Genomic DNA, 15,998 nt, shown 5'->3' with positions numbered 1-15,998 from the left:
GTCATGCTGACCCTGTACCCTTTTCTTATTTTTGATAATTGTCAAGCACTCCCATAAATTTCCAAACATATATTAAAACATTTCACGATGCATACAATCAATATCATAAATTTTACGGTCAGAATATACTGAATCATTACATCTAATGATAAAAATGATTGACGCTGATTATCTTCCCTTTTTGGGATACATGATTGCTCAATGTAAATCACAATTAATAATGGAGGTCAGGAGTTTGAAGGTTCATGTTCAGTTCCATATTTCAGTATTAAAGTTTCTCTGTATAATCAGGAAACATTTCAAGTTTAGTTCATCAGTCTTGAAGAATAATTTTATTGAACTGCCAGACAGTTGCAGTGCAACAGACAAAGCTGGCGAGCCAAAATATTATTTACAAAAACAGAAGGTGAGAACATAAGACAGGGGAGGTGCCTACTGCAACTACTGCTAAGACTGAACCATGTTGATGCCATGCACGGTGTGGTCATGGGTGGGGTCAAAAAGGCCAGGAGAATGTGTGCAGGGTTTGGAGATACAGGCAACAGGCATGTCTTGACTACGGATGTCGATTTCTTCATGAAATCTTTACTTTCTGCGGCGAGCAGCAGCGCCCTTCTTGGAGCTGAATATCATGACAATAAAAAGACAGAGTTAGGGCTGCTGACAATTACTGAACTGCAGGTGGAAGAATGAGAAAAACATCACACAGGACAAGGATCCATCATAGATCATAATCTGAAATACAATGTCATAATGCCAGTGTCCAATTCCAATTAGGACATTCTTTATATTCCAATGTCATAACCAATATTATATTGTTATTGACACAGAGGCTCCTATTAAAAAAAAAAAAAAAAATATATATATATATATATATATATATATATATATATATATATATATATATATATATATATATATATATATATCAATTTTCACAGTCCAGTTCTGCAGGATGTTCTTCACATATTTGTTTGTTGTATTCTCAGCACTGGGAGTCTAACTTCAAAATCTGTCATGCATTCTGACATGCACGTGGATCAGAAATGATATGTTTACTCCATGCTGGACTTACCCCTCTTTCTCTGAGCTCTGTCAGTTTGTTAAACAGGCCTGTCTTAGTCTCAAATTATTTTCTCAGCAGCAGCTGCTCTACACATCACATTTGCATCACTGATTATCTCATGTACGCCACACCAATGAAAAATAAGCCAGATTTGGAACAGACATGTGCTTAATGCATATCGTATGTTGAGTTTTGAGTGCAAGCGATAAAAGAAGGCCTTTATTTTTCATTGTCTGTAAATCACTTAAGGAATTATTGTAGGAGAAGCTTGTATGAGAAGACTGCAGAGAGAGTTAGTTGTCTGACCGAGGTAAACAAAGCACATACAGCTCACTCTCTCTCAAAGCCTTCTCGCTTCAGGACGTCTGTCACATTGCTACAAAAATGTCCCAAATACTTACCATTTCTACCACAGCCTCAAGAGTGCTGCCCCCGTTCAGTTTTAGGACATGTTTTGTGAAGCCTTGCTGCCAATGTCAGTCATATTCTTGCTAACTAATATGACTGTCATATAGTGTGACAGTGTCTTTGAGAGTTAAGGGGTGTGATGATGAGTAGATCATTTAGTAAAGGACTTTTCACACTTTAAGATCATTCTTAACTCTGGGTTAACGAAATCCTGGGTTTTCTTGTTTCATGTTTCACACTTTTACTTTACTCTAGGTTATTACATGTGTAAACACTAGGGCTGGCATTAGATTCCAAAAAGAATCGATTCTTCGATTCCGAGGCTTTGGTAATAGAGAATCGACTTCAAAGCATGGAATCGACTTTTGGAAGCGACTCCGATTAGTATATATTTCCTAAACCTCTAAACTAGTACACATTTCAGAAGCCTTAACAGCATTCAAATTACAAATTACAAAAGGACTGCAGCTAAATTATAATTTCTCCTTTGTAGTCCGTCTTCAGTAATCAGGCATCAGTAAATCCGTTTTTTGTTATTTAATCTGTATGACGCAATCGCGCAAGCCCTTCAACACACAAGACAGCTGCTTTGCAGACCAATATAGTGTTCCAAAGGTAGTGGGCAATTATAAAATAGTATAAACCTCTTTCTAAACAAGAACAAATGATGAGTGGTAAAAGGCCACTGTTACAATTATTTGCGATAGTTCTTCAAAATACAGGCGCATCTGCTCAGCCAATTTTCACTCTTATGGGATTGAAGCAATTCAGATTGAGATATGCATATAGACCCATATTTATTTTAAGAATATACATTTTAATAGAAATGGTCAAGATCTTTTGTCATTCCTGTTATCATAAATAGTGCAAAGAATGCTTTATATTGCGATTTATTATGAGATATAAATTTACCTCCTGTTTTTTGTGAATCGAAAAAAGAAACGAGAAAATTTGTCTAGAATCTGAAACCAGGAATTGGAATTAGAGTTGATTCCAAAATGTCTGGAATCGAACAGCCCTAGTAGTTAGGATTTGTATTTGCATATTTATGAGGTCACTAAAAGCGACTGGATTAATACAGCTCACAATGTGCACACAACCTGCGATATTAAAGACAAAATTAACTAAAAAATGAAAATTCTATCATCATTTACTCAACCTCGTGCCATCCCAGATGTTTATGACTTTCTTTCTTCTGCAGAACACAAACAAAGAGTTTTTGATGAATATTTCAGCTCTATAGATCCACACAATGCAAGTGAATGGTGACCAGGACTTTGTAGCTCAAACATATAAAGTAAACATATAAAGTAATCCATATGACTCCAGTGGTTAAATCCATATCTTCAGAAAGGATATGAGGGGAGTGGGTGAGAATCAGTTTAAAATTTAAGTCATTTTTTACTCTTAATCTCCACTTTCACTTTCAGATGTGAAAGTGAAACAATACAGGCAGCCCATGTGGCTTTCAGATGTAAAATTGAAAGTGAAAGAAGAGATTTAGAGTAAAAAAGCACATAAATATTTATCTGTTTCTCACCCACATCTATCATATTGCTTCTGAATATATGGATATATGGATTTAACCAGTTAAATTGATTACTTTTATGTTTCCTTTATGCGATTTGTGTAACTTCAAAGTTTTGGTCACCATTCACATGTATTCTAAGGACCAACAGAGATGAGATATTCTTCTAAAAATCTTTTTAGAAATTTGTGTTCTGCAGAAGAAAGAAAGTCATACACTTTTTGGATTGCATGAGGGGGAGACACAAAATGTTTGTGTTCTCTCTGAAATTATTTTGTGTTATAATGACAGTCTTCTGCTACCATTTTAAATGAGGTAAGCACTGAGGTATCATGTGATTGGTTGTTTGTTGCTAAACAACGTTCTGTAATTTTCTGGAGCAAGGTTTCATAACCCAGGTGTAAAAGCGCTGCTAACCCCCTTTCAATATTTCAAATGTGAAACGTTGCTTTACCTGGGTTTAAAAAGACGACCGCGCAGGGTTAAGCATAGTATGAAAAGTCCTTAAGTAATATTAGAGTGAAGGCAGAAGGAAAGTATTTTTAGTCAGTCCATCCGTGCGCTGTGTGGTGGTAACAGGAGCTACTCACTGCTTCTGCAATTCATCGATGCGGTTTCTGAGAGAGACAACCTGAAAACAAAATAGTAGCATTTTTAAACCTGCAAGATCAGTACCTTCATCTCTGGATCCTGGATTGTGACAGCTGTCTTCTACCATGGAGTGCTAACAGGCACAAACACAAACCATTCTGGCTTGCTCAGAATTTATAAAAAATCATTGTGCTTATTTTCTATTACACCGTGCTGAACAGAAACCTGTGCAAATAGAGCAAAACTTTGTGGGGCTTGAACAATGACACACACATACCTGCAACAAAGACATCTTGGAATGTGTTAGATCAAATGCTTACTGACTGTATATACTGTATTAATTTCACAGTGGAACAGAGCTCTACTGCACTATATTTAGGCTGTTGCTATAGTGCTTTGATTTATCTTAGCGGTTGGTGTGAAAGAGATCCAGCTCCTCTGTTGGAGCAGAACTACGTTTTTGGCTCACACACCATATATTCAGAGGCAGACGCAGTACATTCAAACTTTCACCTGTGGTCAGAGTTGACCTGTTTCCCGGGGTCCATGGAAACCAGAGAGCCTCATGCATGCACACATGCTGTCACGTCCCTGTAGCTGACCAAAGCCTGTTGCTTAGCTTCCTATTGTTCAGTTACTCACTATTTACTGAGCTCCTCCACTCTCTTACGCAAGGTAGTAACCTGCAGAACATCAGAACACAACTGAGACCTGTACTACCAAACACACATAATCTGAATCACCTACTCACACATGCTCAGACCTGTGCTAACATGTGTCACTATGACTGATACTGTATGTTAATTTTATGTCATGTTGGCATAGTAATTGAATATTACGATGTACATGGTCTTATATTGGTGCTCATGAGTGGTTGCCAAATCGAATTTGTAACCTTATGTCTACAGTGTGAAACCATGAATGATTTTGCTTTAAATAATTTTGCAATGTGTAGTTGGATAAAAATGTTGAGTTTCTATTTGTGCAGCTGAATGCCTGATTAGTCCAGGATGCAGTGGAAACCTAGTGGATCTCCTTTTGTAAAACAAAGATTGATTATAATAAAATAAAATGAAGGAGTTTGGAATGGCATGCTACTACACTAACTATTTCAGCTATTTATACAGTAGACAGGAGTGTAAAGACTTACAAATAGTCACTTTACTGTAATTAAATAGTTTTTCCCAGGAATTTTACTTTTTTAAGTAGTTTAAAAATGTAAAAAATTCCTTGAGTACATTTTAAGTGCTCTAACTGTACTTTTACTGCTATTTTCCCACCGTCTGTGTTCGCTACTTCCTTGTCCTGATTTAATTTTTATGTATCAATGTGATTGGCTTGGGAGATTCTCGTGATTCCCATAAAATCAAATCATACGTTAAACACTGTGTGAACAGCAGCTGTAGATCTGAAACAAGAACTAAATCAGTGTTGAACATTGTATCTCAAAAGGAGGACAATATTGCCCTCACATGTGCTACTTAAATAAATAATTCACACAAAAATGAAATTTCTCTCATCATTTACTCACCCTCATGCCATCTCAGATGTGTATAACTTTCTTTCTTCAGAAGACAACAAATTAAGATTTTTAGGAGAATATTTCAGCTCTGTAAGTCCAAACAACACAAGTGAATGGATTTCAAAATGTTGACACTCCAAAAAGCACATAAAAGCAGCATTAAAGTAATCCATATGATTCCAGTTAAATCAATGTCTTCAGAAGTGATATGATAGGTGTGGGTCTGAAAAATATCAATATTTAAATACATTTTTGCTAGAAATTCTTCACCCTGCCCAGTAGCTGGCGATATGCATGAAGAATGAGAATCACCAAAAACAAAAGAATGAGAAAGTTAAAATGGAGATTGACTGAACAGGGAGGAGAATTTATAGTGAAAAGGGACTTAAATATTGATCTGTTTCTCATATAACTTCTGAAGTCATGGATTTAACCACTGGAGTCACAAGGATTAGACTACTTTTATGCTGATTTATGATTTTTGGAGCTTCAAACTTTTGGCACCCATTCAATTGCATTGTATGGACCAAAAGATCTGTAATATTCTTCTAAAAAGTCTTAATTTGTGTTCTGCTGAAAAAAATCATACACATCCGGGATGGCATGAGGGTGACTTTTTTAAGATGTAACATGAGTATTATTTTTCAGTACTTTTTCCACCCCTGACAGTAGATTTGTCAAAAGTAGTTAGAATGGTATGGGTAGTATGCCATTCCAAACTCAGCCCGTATGTATAATAAGGTCATTAAGAACAGTTCCCTCACCTCATACTTCTGCCTCTTGAGTTTCTCCATGTAGTCAAACTTCTCAGACTCCAGGGAGTACATCCAGTCCCACAGCTCTTTAGCCTTCTCCCTGTATAACACACAATCATTTATACAAAAGGAAGTCATATACACTACAATCCAAAGGGTTATTGCCAAATAAGGTTGTCTGAGGTGATAACAATGAGTAAACTTTTACAAATCTAGTTGAAAACACTTATCAAATTCATAGAAATGTAATCTTCGTGTCCAATTTGGTTTCACATATTTTTGAATAACATTTACAGCACTTTTTCTACAAAAAAAAAATATTGAATGACTTTAAAAATGTCATGTGGTGTAACCATCAAGTAAAATATATTAAACCCTTTCCTTGCACCTTGCACATATGAGTGTGTACACAACTTAGTTATTGATTTAAAAACGTTTCCAAACAAAGATTTCAAGGTAAGAACTAATATAATTTTTGATACGAGAATATGTTTCTTAAAACTTCACACTCAGTCTTGAGGGTCTTAAGGGGTTCGCTCTGTTTAATGGTTTTTTTATCAACAAAAACAACAAAATGGCTACCTGCATTTTCATTTTTAAATGTTAATCACATTTTAAAACATAATTGTTTCACTACTTAATTGTTTAAAAAAATAATAATGAAATATTATTCTGCACTAATCATACAAAAATGTCTTTCTTTCTTTTGTTTTTCATTTCAGTTTTAATGAGACTTTGATTTTGTTTTTTATTTACTGTCTGGACGATTACACCACATGACATTTTTTACTTTGAACTCATGTTCATCATAGAATAGGTGTATTCAAGTATTATTCAAAATATTTTTATTAGAAATTGCATTTGTAATATATTTTTGAATAATTTAAAAGAAAAAAATGAGGATCATGTCATTGACAGTAAAAGGGATAGTTTACCCAAAATTTTCTAATTATTTACTCATCCTCGAGCCATCCCAGATGTGTTTGACTTTCTTTCTTCTGCTGACCACAAAAGAAGATATTTAGAAGAATATTTCAGCACTGTAGGTCCTCACAATGCAAGTGAATGGTGACCAGAATCCCAAAAGCTCCAAATAGTGCATAAAGGCAGAATAAAAGTAACCCATATGTCTTCAGTGGTTTAATCAATGTCTTCTGAAGCAATCCAGTTTGTTTTGGGTGAGAACATACTGAAATATAACTCATTTTTCACTGTGCATCTTGCCATTTCAGTCTCTAGGCATGATCATGATTTCAAGCTTAATTACACTTCCTAGCGCTTGACGCATGCGCAGAGCGCTAGATGTAGGAAGTGTAATCAAGGAAGTGTATCAAGCTTGAAATCATGATCGCCAAGGAGACTGCTGTCAAGATATACAGTGAAAAATGAGTTGTATTATCACTTTTAAAGATGATTTTCCGCCTCTGTGTAGTTTCTGGATGCGTTGATTCTCCCCACCTCTGACGGCCATAAAAACTGCCTTGCATTCCTGGGTTGCGATCACACGCAGGCAGCGTTTTTATGAGTGGTCTATGTTTTCAGTACGAGAACATAGCCATGACAGCATTACGGTCGTAGGCTTTTTCTTGTAGTGAGAAAAAGCCGCTTCAGCCGCCCCCCGCGCCTCGCCTCCTTCCTACGGGATTGAGGCAGGTGCCGCGGGCGATGAAAACGATCTGGGGACAGTGACGGGCTCCGTTTCGCTGGGTGAACCCCCTCGAAACCCCCCGCCTCCCCGGCACGCTTGCTTGTTTCCATCCGAGCTCGGGATGAGCATTCTCTCCAATGGGTTGTTTTCAGTGTGAGAACATAACCGCGGCAGCGTTGCGATCTCTGCTTTCTCTTGTAGTGAGAGAGAGCCATTTCAGCCGCCCCCCGCGCCTCGCCTCCTTCCTACGGGATTGAGGCAGGTGCCGCGGGCGATGGAGAATGATCTGGGGAGAATAACGGGACGCTTTCGCCGGGTAAATCCCCTCGAAAACCTCCCGCCTCCCAGCACGCTTGCCTGCTTCCCGAACTTCGGGATTAGTGCGGTCCGCTTAACAGCCTACCGTCCGGTCCCTCGAGCTCCCGGCATTGGATGATGACATCACCGCTGCATCGGAGAGCGTAACAGCGGCGCCGAATCGCGGATAACTCGCCTGGGCCGCCACCTTCGGGTCTCCGCCCAGTCTGAGCCTGATGCAAGAAGGTCCGCTATGCTTCCCCGGGCTTAATTGGTTCCGCGGGCGTGTGCGCCACTCACAGCCACGCCCCCCCCCCCGGATTCCTTCCCGGATGTGCATGACGAGCTGAGCAAGCCCAGCTACCTCGCTCCTCCGCTCTCGCTACCCTCGGTGGTAGAACGGTCCCAGACCGCTCCCTCCTGCACGCCATGGCCCCCTCCTGCAAGTCCACCGGGCCAGGGCACTTCAAATCTGCACTTGGGTGGTCCTGTTCTTAACGTGCTGCAGGAACTGCACTCAAACAGGCGATGGCCACTCCGTGGTCCAGAAACGCAACGATGGACAGGCAGTACGGGAGGCAGACAAAGCACGCTTTCTCAAACGCCCCCGTCTCCCAGCTCCGTCCATTCGGCGACACCACTTGACGACTTCACCCAGCAGTCCTCAGTGGTGAAGAAACAGACGAAGGCTATTTTCAAGCAAAAAAAGCATCCTGCCCTGCCGCAAACCTGCTGCCAGGGGTCATGCCCTGTCTGCTCGCCGAGGGCGTCCTCCTGCGGCTTTCAAAGAAAGAAAGTGGTGCTCTGCCTCAACTAACAAGTGAGTGGGCCCAGCTCTCATCCCCAGCGTTGAGCTCCCCGCAGAAGTTGGACGGACCCCCATGAGGACCCAGAAGGCTCCCAGGCACTCCTGAGATAACAGAACCAGAGACCGAGACGTTAGCTCCGGAGCTGGTAAGACCACTCCGTTCCCCGGTGGAGGGCCGGGAGGAGAATTTTTTGTTAAATTCTTTACACTCTATAGAGCTATTTCCTTGTTGTCTCTGGGGTCACCTGGCCCACTCTGCTTTCAGGCCTCAACAGTCCCGGCTCCATGGACGCGGTGTCCCCGCCTTCAGCCCCACGACTGTTCCCCGGCCGGCCGGTTCAGACGAGTCCAGAGGACGCCAACATCAGACCTCCTCCTCAGTCACAAACCCGCCCCCTGCCGGATGCGCGGAGCAAGGTAAGTGCTTTGAGTTTATTCTCAGCACCAGAGCCTCGGGACGCCACGTTGCCTCCCGACGCCGCGTTACCTGTTCTGCACCGCTGCGAAGCCCGCCGGATACGTCCAAAAACTCATCCCCTTGGTGCCCCTAGCACGGAGTTTAGAGGCGTGGCTTTCACTGCCCAACCCGTCACGCTGGCTGCACGGACCATTCGACTCGGTTACACAATTCAGTTTGCCAGGTCTCCGCCCCCCTTCGTGGGCGTACATTTTTCCGCCGGCCAACATGCCCATTCCCTGCGCGAAGAAATCGCCTCCCTTCTATTAAAGGACGCGATAGAGCCTGTCCCTCCAACCGAAACGAAGAAGGGTTTCTACAGCCCTTACTTCGTTGTACCCAAGAAAGGCGGCGGCTTACGACCGATCTTGGACCTGCGAGTTTTCAATCGGACCTTGTCCAAACTCCCGTTCAAAATGCTCACCCAGAAACAAATTCTATCTGGCGTCCGGCATCTAGATTGGTTCGCAGCAGTAGACCTGAAGGACGCGTACTTCCACGTCTCAATTCGCCCTTGAAGGTGCCTGGAGGATAACTCCCTCCCGGCCTAACCTGTTCCCCTCCTGGGATCTCTCGGTCGTCCTTACGGGACTCCAGAGACCCCCCTTCGAGCCGCTTGACTCAGCTGGACTCAGGGCCCTCTCTCTCAAGACTGCCCTGCTGATCGCGCTCGCTTCCATCAAGAGGGTCGGGGACCTGCATGCGTTCTCTGTTAGCGACGCTTGCCTGGATTTCGGTCCGGCAGATACTTTCGTGATCCTAAGACCGCGACCGGGCTATGTGCCCAAGGTTCCTACCACACCCTTCAGGGATCAGGTGGTGAACCTGCAAGCGCTGCCCCGGGAGGAGGCAGACCCAGCCCTTTCACTGCTGTGTCCAGTACGTGCTTTACGTATTTATCTGGACCGCACACAGAGCACCAGACGCTCTGAGCAGCTCTTCGTCTGCTTTGGGGGACAGCAGAAAGGGAACGCTGTCTCCAAGCAGAGACTCGCCCACTGGGTTGTCGATGCCATTTCCCTGGCTTATCACACCCAGGCCGTGCCCCCCCCCCTTGCGGGTCCGAGCTCACTCCACCAGGAGTGTTGCGTCCTCATGGGCACTGGCTAGGGGCACTGCCCTAGCAGACATTTGTAGAGCAGCAGGCTGGGCAACACCTAACACTTTTGCGAGATTGTACAATCTCCGAGTTGAGTCAGTATCGTACCGTGTTTTCTCAGGTACCGAGCCCGTAGAACTCAGTGGCACGCCCACGATCTGACCAGGTGAATCGCTTGCACCTAGCGCCCTTCCCCCTAACCAGGGGAAACAGTGCGCCTTCATTCCCAGGAGATCTCAGGTTTGGGACACTGGTTGATTCCTCCCTAGCCCTCGTGGGTCGCAGTTCAGCCGGAGGAACTCGCTGACCCAAGCCACTCGTGGTACCGCAAGCTACCCTGTACTGGTATAGGTGCTCCACAGGTAAGGCCTCCTTCGGACTCCCCTGTGTGTAACACCACGGTTCTGTCCCCTCTGGTGAGCTGACTCCGTGTTTCCCTTAGGCAGTCATGGCTGCCTCGGTTGCCGTGCTGTATGTTCCCCCCTCTATGAGGCTGGATCCACCACCGCACCGACTTTTCCACATAGGCCCTAAGCAGGCCTCTGATGGTTTTGCCACTTAAACTTGCCTCCCCTCTCGGGTAGGCGTGGCCTCCGCAGGGTCTTCTCCGCCCTGAATAAGGGCTAAGACCCCCTTCCCTCAATGCGTGTAAGGGCCCCGGCCTTAGTTGTTCTATGCGAGAAACATAGAGAGAAAAGAGGCCCGGCCAGGCTTGGCCCGTTCCCAGGTTGGCGGCCAGCACCTTGTTCCCCCCTCTAGGGTAACGATAAGGAATCCTGATGGCTTAAATGGGGCATTGGGGAAGGATACGTCCAGCCTGATACAGTTGGTCGTCCTGCACGTAAGAATACCTGCTCGCTCCTGTATCAGCAGTTCACATACACGGCTCAGCGCATGGCACTTTTATAAGTGGACCCCTAGTGTCGCTTCTCTGACACAACGTGGAGAGAGCGACAGAAGGGGAACGTCTAGGTTACGTATGTAACCTCCGTTCCCCGATGGAGGGAACGAGACGTTGTGTCTCCCCTGCCACGTCGCTGAGCCGAGCCACTGTTGTGGCCGGACCATTTCCGGCTCCTCAGAAAAATCCTGAATGAACTTCCGTATTTGCGCCGCTTAAATACCCGTATGTCCGGGGGTGGGACATGCAAATACTGGTTGCCAACTCTCATTGGCCTTTTTTCATAGTCCAGAGGTGAATATCAGCGCTCAAGAGAGACCCCTAGTGTCGCTTCTCTGACACAACGTCTCGTTCCCTCCATCGGGGAACGGAGGTTACATACGTAACCTAGACGTTCTCTACATGTTTAGATTTAACAGGTATTTGTGCTAACTTCAGCTTGTCGTCATTCAGATGATCAATGTTCAGAGGCTTGCGTCTGTCTGCCAGAATCTTCTTCTTCTTCTCTCTCTCAGTTTGCTTCTTGCCTCCCCTCTTGGAATCAGCCTGTGTCAGCAAAACAAAAACTAAAACACTCACTTGTTTTCACACTCATATTACACAAGTGATGACTGAATGGATCAGTGTTGCTGTTGATAATAAATTTTGCATATGCACCTTCTGCAGGTAGCTGCTGTACTGGGAGCCCATGCTGGACAGGGCAGACTTCTTCTTGGCATCTTCGTCTGCCCTCTTCTTAGCATCAGCCTCCTCTCTCTTCAGCCTCTCTTCCTATCAATCCCCCACATACAACAACAACAACTGCATCATTGGGAGAGTTTGGGGGTGCAGAACGGGCAGGTTAAAATTGTTTAATAATTGTTTGTGTGTGAACATAACAAATAATTAGAATAATTATTTTCTAATTATTGACATTACTGTGGTTAGAATGGTGCAGTTATGGCTAAACTAATTTGTCAGTCTTCTGAGTCTACCTTTCTTCATCTTTTCTGTTGTCATTGAAATCAATGCATGTATTTTTTTCATGTCTCAAGTTGAATGTCGTTGGTACAATTTGTCGCTTCCAATACCGACAACAACAGATATTTAGTTTTTTTCCGAGTAACTCGACAGGCCATATGGTCTACGACATGAGCAACAGGCATCAGATTGGTTTAAAAAGCTCGACAGCTGCCTTCATGTATAAAGAAAACAAGTACTGAGACCGTGGGTGGTTAGTTGCATTGATATTATTAACTAATTTGAGTTGTTTGACAGCTAACAACTGCACAAATTGAGCCGGTACTTATTTTTCCTCCAACTAACACTAAACCAGAACCAGGAAACAGTCCAGAGTAAATTAGAATTATCTTGGCAAAGGGTATAGATTTTACTTGAACATTGATCATGGTAGTCTGTAAATAATGGAGGCAGCGTGACACACCTCACGTCTTGCCTGACGCTCCTTGTCTTTCTCAGAACGGATCCTGTGCTGCTCTGCCCTCTCAGCTCTACGTTTTTCCTGCACACACACATACACACACGCGCAAGCGCGCAGACACACACACACACACACACACACACAAACACACACACGTACATATGTCGATTGCATGATCATTTATTGCTAATCATAATAATAGCATTTCTGTAATTTTTTGAAACTCACAATTCTATTTTTCAGAGCGATAAGCTCCTCCTCTTCTTTCTTCCTGGCCTCAAAGTGGGCATCAATCAGGGCCTGCAGCTCAACAAGATCCTTGTTTTGACGCTTTTTCTGGATGTCCTGTAAGCAGTCACATAAATATGAAATCAAACCTGTATTCTTGACATATTTAAGACTTTAGCAGCCAAGCTACATATAACACTAAAACGTCATAACACCATCAGTGGCAGTATTCCCTTACATCAAAGTCCACCTTATCCCCATCAGGGATCTTATTTGCACTTGGTCTGTAAGAAGTAAAAGGGAAAGTGTGTTTTAGTGACATTCTGAGTGTCTAAGAACAGGGAACTGCTCCAGCTCCTCGAGAAAACAAAAATTTCTAATCTCAAATCCTGTTGTATTGTGAAAACAGAAATTGTCATCACTGTATTACTGCATACTGACTAAGCACAGACTGGACACAGCATTAAATTGGAAAAGGGTTATGTGGAAAATTCTACTTACTTGAACTTAGGCTTCTCCTCTGTTGTGAAACAAAAAGGGAGAGGAATATGTAACATGGTTAGAGAAGTTTTAATAAAGCTCAGTCAACAATCAGTGGAAGTTGAGTTAGCCATATAGATGAAAAGGGAGTTATTCTTAGTATTGGACCCTTGTAACTCCAAGCTTATGGAACAACATATATAATTTTTGCTTCAGTAATGTTAATCAACAAGGTTAGTGAGAATTGTGGGAAACAAATACACAATCAATACAATTACAGAGGAATCATTGCACAAACATTCAGTTGATAAGTTGCTTATAAGTACATGAGTGTATAAAGAACCCTTATCACTTTTCCAGGAATTAAAACAATGACAAAGCCTTGTGACAAGGCTTGTTATCCTTCATTTTCCCATCTCTTTTGACTAACAATGTCTAAATGCTAATTATATCTCTGGTGCATCATTGAACTCTGTGTAGACTCTGCAGGTGGGCTAGATGAGATGTTGGTGCCATTGAAATGTTTCATAAGCATCTGGCTAAACCTTCACACCCAAAAACACAAGCAAAAGCCACACCACAAGGTGTAACACAAACTGCAAAAAGAAAGAACCAAAGCACAGAGCAATTTCAGCATTTTATATTCTTTCACCCTTTTGTGTTGATTTCAACTGACACTACAGGCTGCGTTTCCCCATTCAGAATCTTATGCAATAGCATTGAAAATGTTTTGGACCAGAGGCCTGGGTAACTCAGCGAGTATTGATGCTGACTACCACCCCTGGAGTCACGAGTTCGAAATCAGGGCTTGCTGAGTGACTCCAGCCAGGTCTCCTAATCAACCAAATTGGCCCGGTTGCTAGGGAGGGCAGAGTTAAATGGGGTAACCTCCTCGTGGTCGCTATAATGTGGTTCTCGCTCTTGGTGGGGTGCATGGTGAGTTGTGCGTGGATACTGCGGAGAATAGCTTGAAGCCTCCACACGCGCTATGTCTCTGCGGTAACAAACTCAAAAAGCCATGATAAGATGCGCGGATTGATGGTCTCAGATGAGGAGATTATTGTTAATTATACAATCACCACTTTGATAGAGGCAAGTCACTATGCCACCACGAGGACTTAGAGGGCATTGGTTATTCCAAATTGGGGCGTAAGGGGGGGAATTTTGGACCTGATTCCACAGTGTTCCAGCAGGCATTAACCCCTCCCCCATGCCTTCTCTCCAATCAGAAATTACTAAAAAAAGAAAATGGCCAACATACCTTCCTCTTCATAGGCCTCTGCATGCATCAAGCGTTGAAAGCAAGAGTAGAACAGAGAACATTAATATTGCTTTTCGCTTCCCTCAGCAGGGCAGCGTGCTCAGATGCAGAGTTCAGCTGAGCGGACACTCAAATTGAGGCATTTGCATAGATCAGAATACATTGATTCAAATAACTTAAAAATAGAAAATGCAATGTTAAATAATTAACAATTACAATCAATGGTTTATTTATACTTTAAATGGTTTATTAAATGAAACACCTCAATGTGAGCAAATATGAGAAACAGAACATTATCTAAATAAAAACATTACATTTCAGATTATTACCTAACAATTATCATTATGCAATTTATATAAGATATACATTTTCACAAAACATTGCTTGGAATTTTGTTCAAAGTTGACAAAAAAAGCATCTTAGCAACGAGACACCTCGTTTGACACCTGAAAAGAGTACGGTATGTTATAACCAAGATTTAATCTAATGATATAGATCAATGTGTTGTCTACAGTGCCAAAGAGAGCCTTTCCAGTGTTAAGCTAGTGACGTTAGATAGTTACTTTATTCAAGTTTTTTTGTCACTTTGAAAGTTTCATATAAAAATGCTGACCATTTATTTTGTTTTAAACATCATTAACCAGAAGAATCACTTGAACATTATGAAACTATAGCAAACTAAAACAGATGTTTTAGTTGCAGAAATATATATATAACACTTGCAATGGTTTTACTGAGAGATATTTTTGATGCAGCCTAGAGTAGCATTGTGCTTGCAGGAACGCACAGAGTTCAGCCAGAGCTTCATCGTTCCAGATCCCCCGCCATTGTTAATTTGAATTGGAAAATATTTCATGTCTATAAAGAAGAAATTTGTCCAATTCTGATACATAATACATATAGTCAATAATAGGGACTGAAATGGTATAGTATAGGAATACATTTTCACGACACATACCTTCCTCGTGCACCTCTGGTTCTGGCTCTGGCTCTGGCTCTGGCTCTGGCTCTGGCTCTGGCTCTGGCTCTGGTTCTGCCACTGGTTCTGGCTCTGGTTCTGGCTCTGGTTGTTGCTCAGGCTCAGGCTCCGGTTCAGGAGCGGACTCTGGGGCTACCTCTACCTCTACTACCTCTTCGGTTAATAATGCATGCAGCAAGCAAACAACAAGGGGAAGGAAGGTTGGCAAAAGTTAATGCGGTGCAGAGGAGGGAGCAGTCAGAGATAGGAAAAAATGTGTTGGTTAAAAGAAAGTGAAAAAGAAAGAAAAAAATTATGAAATGATGGAATACAAGTGATAGAGAGAATGTATATTGGAGGAAAACCTGTTATGAAATTATGAGACCTGGAGGCTCCAGGATTTTCCCATGCCAAAAAAATTAATAAAAAAAAAATACCCAGCAAAAATGACTTTTTCCTGGTTGTCAAAGCCATTTATCAAAATAATCTGAAGTCATATCTAACTAGTTTGTGTTTGATAGAAAAATAAACTATAATAAACCTTACGCACAGACAAAAAAGACACTAGCAT

General features: G+C 42.4%; 1 protein-coding gene across 1 annotated transcript; it reads right to left on the bottom strand.

Annotated features, from left to right (window-relative positions):
* Positions 1–317: 317 nt before the first annotated feature.
* tnnt3b (troponin T type 3b (skeletal, fast)) lies at positions 318–15,656 on the bottom strand (the record flags this gene model as incomplete). The annotated part of the gene is made up of 11 exons (XM_052142951.1): positions 318–622; positions 4,236–4,276; positions 5,880–5,970; positions 11,514–11,626; positions 11,738–11,851; positions 12,504–12,581; positions 12,729–12,845; positions 12,967–13,012; positions 13,230–13,248; positions 14,470–14,487; positions 15,428–15,656. Coding segments are annotated over 11 exons (903 nt in total), but the record flags the coding sequence as incomplete, so codon positions are not given.
* Between the last annotated feature and the right edge of the window lie 342 nt (positions 15,657–15,998).

The sequence above is a fragment of the Xyrauchen texanus genome, chromosome 2, assembly GCF_025860055.1.
Source record: "Xyrauchen texanus isolate HMW12.3.18 chromosome 2, RBS_HiC_50CHRs, whole genome shotgun sequence".
In the NCBI taxonomy this organism is placed as follows: Eukaryota; Metazoa; Chordata; class Actinopteri; order Cypriniformes; family Catostomidae; genus Xyrauchen; species Xyrauchen texanus.
This window is presented reverse-complemented; position numbering and strand designations above follow the sequence as displayed.